Source organism: Electrona antarctica (assembly GCF_951216825.1).
Source record: "Electrona antarctica genome assembly, chromosome: 8".
NCBI classification, from domain to species: domain Eukaryota; kingdom Metazoa; phylum Chordata; class Actinopteri; order Myctophiformes; family Myctophidae; genus Electrona; species Electrona antarctica.
In genome coordinates, this window is record NC_136789.1 from 39654970 (window position 1) to 39667469 (window position 12500).

At 46.0% G+C, this 12500-nt stretch overlaps 1 protein-coding gene across 1 annotated transcript in view; it reads left to right on the forward strand.

Moving 5' to 3' along the window:
* ppm1e (protein phosphatase, Mg2+/Mn2+ dependent, 1E) overlaps positions 1-12436 on the forward strand; it is a 26935-nt gene extending 14499 nt beyond the window's left edge. The window contains exons 3-7 of the mRNA XM_079509036.1: positions 2715-2914; positions 5691-5879; positions 7743-7886; positions 8335-8428; positions 11368-12436. Coding sequence (XP_079365162.1) covers positions 2715-2914; positions 5691-5879; positions 7743-7886; positions 8335-8428; positions 11368-12395 — 1655 coding nt within the window. The 3' untranslated portion in view covers positions 12396-12436. The remainder of the gene's footprint in view (positions 1-2714; positions 2915-5690; positions 5880-7742; positions 7887-8334; positions 8429-11367) is intronic.
* The last annotated feature ends 64 nt before the right edge of the window (positions 12437-12500 follow it).

Below are 12500 nucleotides of genomic sequence, written 5' to 3' on the forward strand. Positions count from 1 at the left end.
CATGTTAATAGATCTACACCTCACTCACATCTACATGTTAATAGATCTACCACCTCACTCACATCTACATGTTAATAGATCTACCACCTCACTCACATCTACATGTTAATAGATCTACCACCTCACTCACATCTACATGTTAATAGATCTACCACCTCACTCACATCTACATGTTAATAGATCTACCACCTCACTCACATCTACATGTTAATAGATCTACCACCTCACTCACATCTACATGTTAATAGTTTGAAGGCTAGAACACGGCCGTGACCCTGCCTCGAAAATGGCCGATTATCACATACAGGGTCATTCGGCCGGATAACGGCTCTTCTCTGCTTATTCCGTATTATGCCTCCCGTTACCGCCCCTAGGGTAACGGGAGGGAATGTGTTAAAGCAGTGGGTTCCAGGTGGTCCCCAGCTAAAGGATGGAAAGTTGCTACAGTATAACCAAATGGACCCTTATAGATTGAGAGTGTACAATGAAACCAAGTTGATCCTTAGAGATCTTTTACTTTAAACAAATTGTTAAAACATTTTTATTACTTAATTTACAAGAAGTCTACACAATTAGAGAATGTAAAAAAATATAAATAAAAATAATATAAAAAAATATTGTTATTTTGAACAACGTTTGCCTGTTATCTCTACTATTAATGTATATGGTACCAACATCAATGCAGCATGGAACGATAACACAAATATTCTTTAGTTTTGGGTCTGAGAGACTAAATCTCATCAAATGGTGGTTGTGGCTCAAATGCCAGAATAAATAATGGGCCTTGATATGAAAAGGGTTGAAATCCGCTGCCTTAAAGGACCACTTCACCCATTTTCAACCTGTCCTTCATATCATTGGTCCTCACTAATGTTCATGATAAAATTGGTACCAGCTGTTTCTGCTTGGTGTGTGTCTCATAGGAGGGCTGTGGACACTTCAGAGACACGCCTACCATTCACATTTTGGTTCTTGTTTCCTCCAGATTATTATTATTTAGATTTGCACCATTAACGAGAGATCAATGGCGTCCCATTATAGCACGCTAACTTTCCAGAAATAGAAAACCCTGCCTTTTCAATTAGCTTGGATTCCCCGTCGATGATAATCCACTGGTAGGCGGGTTTCTGAGCTATGCACAAAAATCAGACCAGTCTGAAGCGAGTGGTGCAACAGCACCCCCTATTCCCTATTGGTACTCTAAACGGACATACTGTATGTCACAATTAGGACATGGTTGCACCACTCAAAAACAGTACCACCTTATAACAATAGGTTGAAACCAGGGGTTAGTCGTCCTTTAATACTAAACTTTTTAAAGCAGAATTGAATGCATGTCAATGGAGAGGCTGACACTTTGCACTGACATCACCACCAGTACTGATGTGACGACTCACTGACGCCACCGACTGGCCTCGGTGAGGTTGACAGTGTAGTGTGAGAGAGATGGGAGGTCATGGCCCGGTCAAAGCCCACAACCATAATAGTATTGCTTTGTGTCGATTTAATCCACACAATAACCCATGCCTGCTGCTGGTATACAATATACAGTTGGGTGCCACCGATATTGTCCCTTATCATTTGACCCATTTAGGCCTGACCTCAAAATTAAAAAGAATCCTTCTAAATCCTCCAGTTTTCTGAACGATTTTTCAAAAATAGCAGACCTACAAGCTCGTAGCGCGCCACTCGGTGGCGCGCTATGAGCTTGTAGATCTGCTATTTTTCAATAGCTAAATTATAACATGTTTAAAACACCAAAAGGGGTTCCCGCCCAAAATGGGTTAACTGTCCTTTTGCGCAGATCACGCAAACCTCAGCAAAAAGAAAAGGACAATATCGATGGCCTCCAACTGTAAGCACCCAGTGCGGCCATGCAGGCTGTTTATTAATTGCATAGCGCTGCTCAAGCTTTTTTGATATGCATTATTTAGGCCATGGACCCCCATTTGATACCATTCTTATCTCTGGGAGCCCAATCTACTGTACCCTGTAAAATCAGTGTTAACTCAGAGAGTGTACAGGTGGAACCAAACGGGTCCATTTGGTTCCATTTGTACTCTCTCTGGCCCCTTGAACCAACCGGTGGAAAGGGGGTCTCTTGTGTTACAGACCTGTAACTCAACTCAACTCAATTTTATTGATAGCACATTTAACATGACCAGGTCAACCAAACCAAAACGTGCTGTACAGGTTAAAAGAAAACAAAGACAAAACAATTCAATATAAACAGACATTAGAAAACGTAAGGGTCCAATAGCTTCATACTTATCACTCATTTAGCTGGGGGCCCCCTGGAACCCCCAAGGACCCCTGCAGGTGTCCTTGAGTTGACAGGCTAAAACAAGACCACTCAAGCCTATACTGCAGCTCTACAAGCTCACAATAGATTGGCTACTTCCGTCTTCTTTTTCCTCGTCAAATAGTGGATATGTTTTAATGACATTCATGAAATCGCCATCCTAAAATGTTGATGTCCTCGCAAGTATAGTAACACAAATGTGTGTGTGACAGACAGACAGACAGACAGACAGACAGACAGACAGACAGACAGACAGACAGACAGACAGACAGACAGACAGACAGACAGACAGACAGACGTCTTCTTTTTACTCGTCAAATAGTGGATATGTTTTAATGACATTCATGAAATCGCCATCCTAAAATGTTGATGTCCTCGCAAGTATAGTAACACAAATGTGTGTGCGCTACAGAGCTGGAGGCGGCGACGTTTGCGCGGCTGGCGTTCAACAAGCTCTTCGAGACGTGCCTGCTGTGGCTGAAGGACTTCCCGTACCGCCGGCGCCCGCTGCCCTACTACGAGACCTCCATCCACGCCATCAAGAACATGAGGCGCAAGATGGAGGACAAGCACGTGGTCATCCCCGACTTCAACAGCCTCTTCAACATCCAGGTAACGGAAAACGCATCCCCGCTCCACGCCTTGACGCGTGGTGACGTGACTAGTAATTAATTAGTGCTGGTAAACGAATATTCTAAATATGAATATTCAAATTACGATTTTCGATACTGTATGTACAGTAGCAGCATATATCTCTTCATTGTGGCTTGTGCAGGTGAGAGAAACCCTTACTGCAGTAGATATCAACTATATAAGGGTGTACATTACCAGTGTAATCATAGTCCTACCGAATGCATGAAGTGACAATGTATGTATGATGGCCTGTGCTGCTAAGATGATGACAGTGCTCAGTGCTTGTTCAAACACACGCACATGCACACGCATGCACACGCGATTGTGCGCGTGCACGCAACTCATCCAAAACACTCCCAGTAAGACCCTCTGGTGACTTTCACCGGCGTGACTTCAGTGTGTTTCAACAGCTGTCGCCGCAATTATGGCAAAGCAGCGCGGGCTCGTTAACCAATCAGGAGGCGTCCTTCAGGGACCCCCGACCCAGAGACCCCCCCCCCCCCCCCCCCCCATCACCAAGATCCACGTCGAAGCTGGTGGATCCACTTATAATTAACTTCATAATTCCTCTGGATCAAATGTTAATCCCATTTTGGTAAATGTGCAGATGGTTGTTAAGCCAGTTAATTGACATTAATACCCACTTAATTACAGGAGACGGATGAGAGAGGGTGGCACTAGTACACAGTAACATTCTCAGTGTTACTTTGACTGTGTGGGTGCACATTACGGGTCAGTTTGGTCCCAATTGGTGCACCCTGACGTTTAAAAGTAACACGGATGATTTTCTCGATGGATTCTCAGTTTACATCTAAAACAGATTGCCAGATTACTCTACAGGCAATAATATATCTGTATCAAATCTGATATGGTGTGGTTTTTGTGGCCATACACGTCATGTATACAGTAGATATATATATATAGTTTTGTGGCTTTTTGACGTAAGGTCCGGCCGGATAAATGTATTTGTCTGGGCAAATACATAATACATTTGGGTGTCCTTGACATGAAAATGTTTAACAACCAACTTGTATAGCAGATTTAAAGGGTAAGACCACTTTTTTAGAGGTTTGGGTTGTTTTCTTACCTTATTATGGTCAAACTAGTCCAGTCCAGGAGTTATTTCGCTCCATAGTGCAGTTTTACAGAAAATAACGTTATAAAAATACCAGCCCATTGACTTCCATTGTAACGGGGAAACAGCTCTCAAAATCACTCTTTTAGTTCGTAAACAAACACAAACAAAGTTGTTTCAGACAATATAGAGCAACACCAAAACTCATGTGGTTTTATTTTTTCATAAAAATGTTAACTTCCTGTTGATTTGTCCATTTTTATTCAGAAGAAAACCCGGACTGGATCCATGGATCCGGATCCAGATCTTCATATAGTAAAATCAACAGGAAGTTACCATTTTTATGAAGAAATAAAACCACATGAGTTTTGGTGTTGCTCTATATTGTATGAAACAACTTTGTTTGTGTTTGTTTACGTACTAAAATAGTGACTTTGAGAGCTGTTTCCCCGTTACAATGGAAGTCAATGGGCTGGTATTTTTATAACGTTATTTTCTGTAAAACTGCACTATGGAGCGAAATAACTCCTGGACTGGACTAGTTTGACCATAATAAGGTAAGAAAACAACCCAAACCTCTAAAAAAGTGGTCTTACCCTTTAAGTGGTTAGTCGACCACTGAACTGTTCTTCAACAAAGCCGTCGTCTCTGCCGGGTGATCAAAGCCTCATTACGTCCAAAACTGTTACTTTTAAGGATTCAAACTAAGTATAGCAGATCTACAAGCTCGCAGCGTGCCACTGCGCGCCACGTTTCGAGCTTGTACATCTGCTACCTTTTGGCGCGTCTCTGTGCCGCTGCAGTGTGATCAAGTAGGGCGTTAACCCATTCTGGGCGGGAACCCCTTTTGGTGTCAGCATTATGTTATGCTTTAGCTATTGGAAAAATAGCAGATCTACAAGCTCATAGCGCGCCACTCGGTGGCGCGCTATGAGCTTGTAGATCTGCTATTTTTGAAAAATCGAAGATCGACTGACATAGAAACGTAGCTTTGTCAGAAAACTGTCAGGACCGGGGGCACGGTGGCACAGTTGGTAGTGCTGTCGCCTCACAGCTAGAAGGTCCTGGGTTCAATTCCCGCTCGGGACGCTGTGGGTGCTGGCGGCGTGTTTCCTCCTCCGCGTCATCAGTGCCCATACCCGAGGCGGGGTTGACGAAAGGGCCTTTCTGTGTGGAGTTTGCATGTTCTCCCCGTGTCCCCTAGGGTAGGTACCCTCACAAAAAACATGCAGTAATCCTAGTCTCTAAACTGCCTCCCCCTGGCCAGCCGGGGCGCCTGATGGAGGGGAAAGGAACTGTTTGGAATAACGTGTTCCTTCCACGCGCTACGTCCAACCAGGGAAACTCCCCCCTGTCAAGTGTAAAGGAGCAACTTGGACACTCAGGCATGAAGGAAGCATGAGTTCAAGTCCGTTGCATGTCCCCCATGCTGTATATGGGGACTAGGTTGGCGGAGGGTGTGTAGAGCCCAGGATCACATTAGATAATTGACACAGGGGTGAAAAATGGGTTACAAAATCGTGGGATAAAAATTATGAAAAAAAAAAAGAAAACTGTCAGGATGTAGAAGACATTTTTAGAATCTGATCTCAGGTCAAAATGGATTTAATTTACGAAAAAGAAAACGCTTTGATTGAACACTATGATATGATATGATATGGTTCCCCTTCCCCCGTGCAGGACCAGGAGGAGCAGGCCTACTTCGCCGTGTTCGACGGCCACGGGGGCGTGGACGCCGCCATCTACGCCGCCAACCACCTCCACGTCAACCTGGTGCACCAGGAGGCGTTCCGCCAGGACCCCAGCGAGGCCCTCTACCGAGCCTTCAAGGTCACCGACGAGCGCTTCATCAAGAAGGCCTCGCGGGAGGTGAGGCCTGTCACCGTCGATAACGTCAGGACGCCATGATCAGCCTGCATGGCAAATTATTTGAGATTATCACAATTATTTTCGCTTAAAAACCCTGAGGCGTGAGCAAACCTCATATGTCTAAAACTGTTACTTTTCAGGATTCAAATTCAAAAGTAGCAGATCGACAATAGGGGTGGGACGATATGGGTACCTCACGATACGATATATATCGCGATATTAGGTCCTCGATAACGATAATATCACGATATTCAATATATTGCGATATTTGCGATATATCAATATATTGTATGAAATTTCATCAACGATATATCACGATATCTGCAACTACAAATTACTTGGAACTGAAAAAATGCTATTTTCGTGCTCGGACACAAGGAGGGACACACACATTGCTGTCTATAGTGGTTGCACCACTCAAACACTAAATTAAAAAAAGTTTTTTTATTATTTTTTTTTAAATCGATATTGTAATAATCAATATCGATTATTTATCGCGGGAGGACGTATCGATATATATCGCCATATCGATATGTCAGCACACCCCTAATCGACGAGCTCAAAACTGGCGTTCCAGCTTGTGGATCTGATGTTACTTCTGATGCTTTTGTGTGATCAAATAGGGCGTATGAAACAATGCACAACGTTAGAATATGGAGATGAGAGGTTCTGAAAAACCTATGTTGCTAAATATAAAGCTAAAATCTGAAATGACACAGATGCTTTCCAATTCTAAATGGGTTAATTAGACCTGATTCTACAAATTCCTTCTAAATCTGCTATTTTTGAACATTTTTGACAATTCTACTACAGATTGGACATCTGCTGTTTTTGAATAGCCAATCTAAATCTAAGCCATCTAAAACTACACAGATGCTTTCCCGGTTTTAATGGGCTAAAAGGTATTGGGTAAGTGATATGTTTTGGTTAAAGACAAACGTTTTTTTTTTGTTCAAAGTTACAACACTATATTCTGATAGCTATCATTGCTACACTATGTAAAGACTGTTTGTTCAGTAAGAGGGGTCTCCCGTCTCTCCAGCTCTATAATAAACAGAAAATACATTGTCAATTACAGCAGGTGACACAATTTCAGCCAATCAGCTGAAATACCCAGAAATACCCAGCTCACCAGCTTCATGTTTAGTGTTCCACTTCCAATGTTGTCTACTCATTTTATTTGTATCATCACTTCCAGTTTCACTTGTTTAATCTCTATTCTGACTGAGTTCCCTATCCTGATTGGATAACATCGGTGTCCCAACCGGAAAATACACTCTCTGTTTAATGAAGAGCTGGAGAGAATATAATAGTTTAGACACTTATTTTAAACCCTAAGAAAATCACCAGAATATAAATAATCTGCACGATTTCACCCATTTAGACCTGCCTTCGATATTTAAATAGATTTGCGCCACATTTTCACGATTTAAAAAAAATAGCGAGTGCCGCGCTACGAGCTGGTATATAATCTGCTATTTTTCAATAGCTAAAGTACTGCATAACATAATGCTTAAACACCAAACGGGGTTCCCTCCCAGAATGGGTTAAATATACATGCTCACAATGCACCATGTGTATAGGCATGTCGGGACCGCGTCAGTCATTTCTTTGTACATGGGAAGTTATCTGCCCTGCATGTGTAATTGTGTTTACAAAGCCTGAAACACATACAGTATAGGTAGGTCATTGCAACGTTAACACCACTGTGTGTGTGTGTGTGTGTGTGTGTGTGTGTGTGTGTGTGTGTGTGTGTGTGTGTGTGTGTGTGTGTGTGTGTGTGTGTGTGTGTGTGTGTGTGTGTGTGTGTGTGTGTGTGTGTGTGTGTGTGTGTGTGTGTGTGTGTGTGCGTGCGCGCGTCAGAAACTGCGGTGCGGGACCACCGGGGTGGTGACGTTCCTCCGGGGCAGGATGCTGCATGTGGCCTGGCTGGGGGACTCTCAGGTCATGCTGGTCAGGAGGAGCCAGGCAGTGGAGCTGATGCAACCACACAAACCAGACCGAGAGGTACTGTACGCACACACACACACACAGACAGACGTGCACACTAGTGTTGTAGTCGAGTCCATCTAAAGCGAGTCCGAGTGTTGGAGGGGGTCGAGACCGAAACCAGATTTATTTTGTCTTATTTGAGGTACAGAAACTCTGCACTTGGAAAAGCTCAAAATTAGGTATACTGCAGGCTGGCCAGTTCTGTGTTATATGTGCTCCGTTACTTCATTCAAGCCGGACCACAATCGAATGATTGAACATTGAAATACACATTCATCTGACCACTTAACAGGGGAGCCTATCAGCCTGTGAACCTAACTAACTTGAACCACTGATCTAAAACAAAGCTGCGTGTGTGCGCGTGTGCGTGTGCGTGTGTGTGTGTGTGTGTGTGTGTGTGTGTGTGTGTGTGTGTGTGTGTGTGTGTGTGTGTGTGCGCGTGCGTGCGTGTGTGTGTTTGCAGGATGAAAAGAAGAGGATAGAGGCGCTAGGAGGCTGTGTCATCTGGTTTGGAACGTGGAGGGTTAACGGCAGTCTGTCTGTCTCCAGATCCATAGGTAAACATACATCACACATGACATCATATCAGTCTGTCTGTCTCCAGATCCATAGGTAAACATACATCACACATGACATCATATCAGTCTGTCTGTCTCCAGATCCATAGGTAAACATACAACACACATGACATCATATCAGTCTGTCTGTCTCCAGATCCATAGGTAAACATACAACACACATGACATCATATCAGTCTGTCTGTCTCCAGATCCATAGGTAAACACACAACACACATGACATCATATCAGTCTGTCTGTCTCCAGATCCATAGGTAAACACACAACACACATGACATCATATCAGTCTGTCTGTCTCCAGATCCATAGGTAAACATACAACACACATGACATCATATCAGTCTGTCTGTCTCCAGATCCATAGGTAAACATACATCACACATGACATCATATCAGTCTGTCTGTCTCCAGATCCATAGGTAAACATACAACACACATGACATCATATCAGTCTGTCTGTCTCCAGATCCATAGGTAAACATACAACACACATGACATCATATCAGTCTGTCTGTCTCCAGATCCATAGGTAAACATACAACACACATGACATCATATCAGTCTGTCTGTCTCCAGATCCATAGGTAAACATACAACACACATGACATCATATCAGTCTGTCTGTCTCCAGATCCATAGGTAAACATACAACACACATGACATCATATCAGTCTGTCTGTCTCCAGATCCATAGGTAAACATACAACACACATGACATCATATCAGTCTGTCTGTCTCCAGATCCATAGGTAAACACACAACACACATGACATCATATCAGTCTGTCTGTCTCCAGATCCATAGGTAAACATACAACACACATGACATCATATCAGTCTGTCTGTCTCCAGATCCATAGGTAAACATACAACACACATGACATCATATCAGTCTGTCTGTCTCCAGATCCATAGGTAAACATACAACACACATGACATCATATCAGTCTGTCTGTCTCCAGATCCATAGGTAAACATACAACACACATGACATCATATCAGTCTGTCTGTCTCCAGATCCATAGGTAAACATACAACACACATGACATCATATCAGTCTGTCTGTCTCCAGATCCATAGGTAAACATACAACACACATGACATCATATCAGTCTGTCTGTCTCCAGATCCATAGGTAAACATACAACACACATGACATCATATCAAAGAAGAGAAAAACACAGCTGGCACATCACAGGCAAAAAGAAAGAAATGTCTCCGCACTGTGGCTTACAGGTCTAAAGCTTTATTGATTAACGTTTTCACTAAAAAGTATGCTTCAGACATCCAACATCCATCACACGGTCCGTCTTGTCTCCAGATCCATACTGGAGGTAAACGTCACACATTGATCATCTATCCATCTACAGTTGGGTGCCACCGATATTGTCCCTTATCATTTGACCCATTTAGGCCTGACCTCAACATTTAAAAAAATCCTTCTAAATCCTCCAGTTTTCTGAAATAAATACTTTCACGATTTTTCAAAAATAGCAGACCTACAAGCTCGTAGCGCGCCACTCGGTGGCGCGCTATGAGCTTATTTTCCCCCAAAAAGTGTACAGTATTTGTTAAAATTTTGTTTACATGTGGACACGCCCACCAGTTATGCCAGTTATGCCTGGTGGGTGGTGATCTACCGGAACTGAAGCCGCACCCACAGCTGTTGTTGTATGATAAAGGGGGAGGTGTTAGAGGAGGGGATGATGTCACTATATCAGTTTTGTTTTTCATTGGCACGTTTGACTGCCAAGGTTTCAGCCTCCAGGAAGAAACCCTAAATACAAAGGGAAGACGTCATTGCACATAACAACCACACCAAGGGGTCTAATGAAGTACTGTCACCTACTGTCACCAGACACTGGAAAAAATACAGAAATCACGGCACTCCATCTTTAATGTTTCTTTCAATTCTAAAAGTAGAAAAGCCCCTGCCATCAGTTAGTTCAGTGTCTTGGAACGCGATGACTGCAGTGCAGTGCAGTGTCAAACTGGCATTGACCTTATACCAACCTTGAAACGTACCTTAGTCAACAGCCAATAAGGGACCACCATTCTTGGTGACGTAATGCTGGTCCCTGATTGGCCGGTGGAGTACACCGACATACATACATACCCGATCGAAGTACTTGCGTGCTCTGCTTGCGCAAGTAATAAAGTCTGATATGTTAAAAGACCTTCTCTAGTGCATGATAAACTCGGCCAAGAACTACCCGGCAAACTGTCTTCTCTCCCTTCCATGCGGGCCAGGCGCTGACGAAAATGTCAGCACTCTCTTGTCAGATTCCCAGGGGTGCTTCCAAATTCGTCAAGAAAAGTACACCCTACATCTTTTCCTAGGAACAGTCCCTCGACCTCGATGCGGAATGTCACGAGGTCAAGGAACGATGTGAAGGAGAATTCATTAAGGACTGGAAAAGACAGCCGCAATGCTGAGCAACCGACCGCATTCACACACTAGGCTACGGTGTTGTTGTATGACGGTGGATGTTATTGATTCATTCACACACTAGGCTAGTGTTGTTGTATGACAGTGGATGTTATTGATTCATTCACACACTAGGCTAGTGTTGTTGTATGACGGTGGATGTTATTGATTCATTCACACACTAGGCTAGTGTTGTTGTATGACGGTGGATGTTATTGATTCGGGTCTGCGAGGCGTCCAAAAAGAAATGCGTATATTTAAATTCAGCAGGGGTCAAATATATATATAATCAGACATTTTGAACAAATGTTTTGCCTGCAGCCAAATACATATATTTATGGGTACTTGACATGAAAACTTTTCGAGAAGGAACTATTCACAAAAAACAACATTTCGCCTGTAGTTTTCCTTGTAAAACATAGAAGTGACCACATAGCCGATTGTGACCCTGAGAACCCCGTTGGTTACGTGTGGCTCCTCCTCCTCTGCAGGCGACAACGAGCACAAGCCCTACATCTCGGGCGACGCGGACCACGCAGACTTCCCGCTGGACGGCTCCGAGGACTACCTGATCCTGGCGTGCGACGGCTTCTGGGACACGGTGACGCCCGAGGAGGCGGTGCGCGTGGTCAGCGACCACCTGCAGGAGAACGCCGGTGACACGGCCATGGTGGCCCACAAGCTGGTGGCAGAGGCGCGCGACGCCGGCTCCAGCGACAACATCTCCGTCATCGTGGTGTTCCTGCGAGACCCGCGCTGCCCGCCCCCGCCGCCCCCCATGGCGGGGGGCTGCGGCGGCCACGGGGGGGTTGAGGAGGAGGCGGAGGAGGGGGGCGGCGGGGTGGGGGGAGAGGTGGAGCTGATGGACGAGACGGAGGCGGCCTGCACCGAGCCGGAGGCGGAGGAGGAGGAGGAAGAGGAGGAGGAGGGGACGAGGCGCCGCGGGGGAGAGAAGGGCGGCACGGCAGCCGACGTGGGCGGCGGCGGGGGGAAGGGGCGCAGCGGCTTCATGCAGCAGTGCTCGGCGCCGGCCGACCTGGGCTACGAGGACCGCACGGAATCCTTCACCGACAGGACCAGCCTCAGCCTGCTGGGCGGGGAGGAGGGCAGGGTCACGCTGACCCCGGCGCCCTCATTCTCCTCCTCCTCCGACGACAGCCCGGCGCCCGGTGGGTGGGGGTCGGGCCGCGTCTGCCACCCGTACCCAGGAGAATGCCCCTCGCGGAGGAGGAGACCCGGACCCAAGCCCTGCGTCCCCGCGGCAGCCACGGGAGGACCCCTGCTGCAGCAGGAGGCGGATCCGCTGTGGGCGCTGGCGGACGACCTGCTGGGCAGATGCCAGCGGAGGATGATGTGCGCACGTCCCCACTGGAGCCGGAGGAGGCTGGGCAGCAGAGGAGGCCGCAGGGATCTGGCATCGACCAGCTCCCATCCCGCCGTGCCCTGCTCCCAGCGCCGCGCCGAGACCAGGCCCGGGGTGGCGGCGGCCCAATCAGCCCACCTCGACACCTGCCTCTGAAGAGGACGCAACCTCCCCCCGCCCCACCCCTCCCACAAGCTGCGCCCCCCAACCTCCCCCCCCCCCCCCCAACCTCCCCCCCCCGAACCACCCACTCTCATCCCC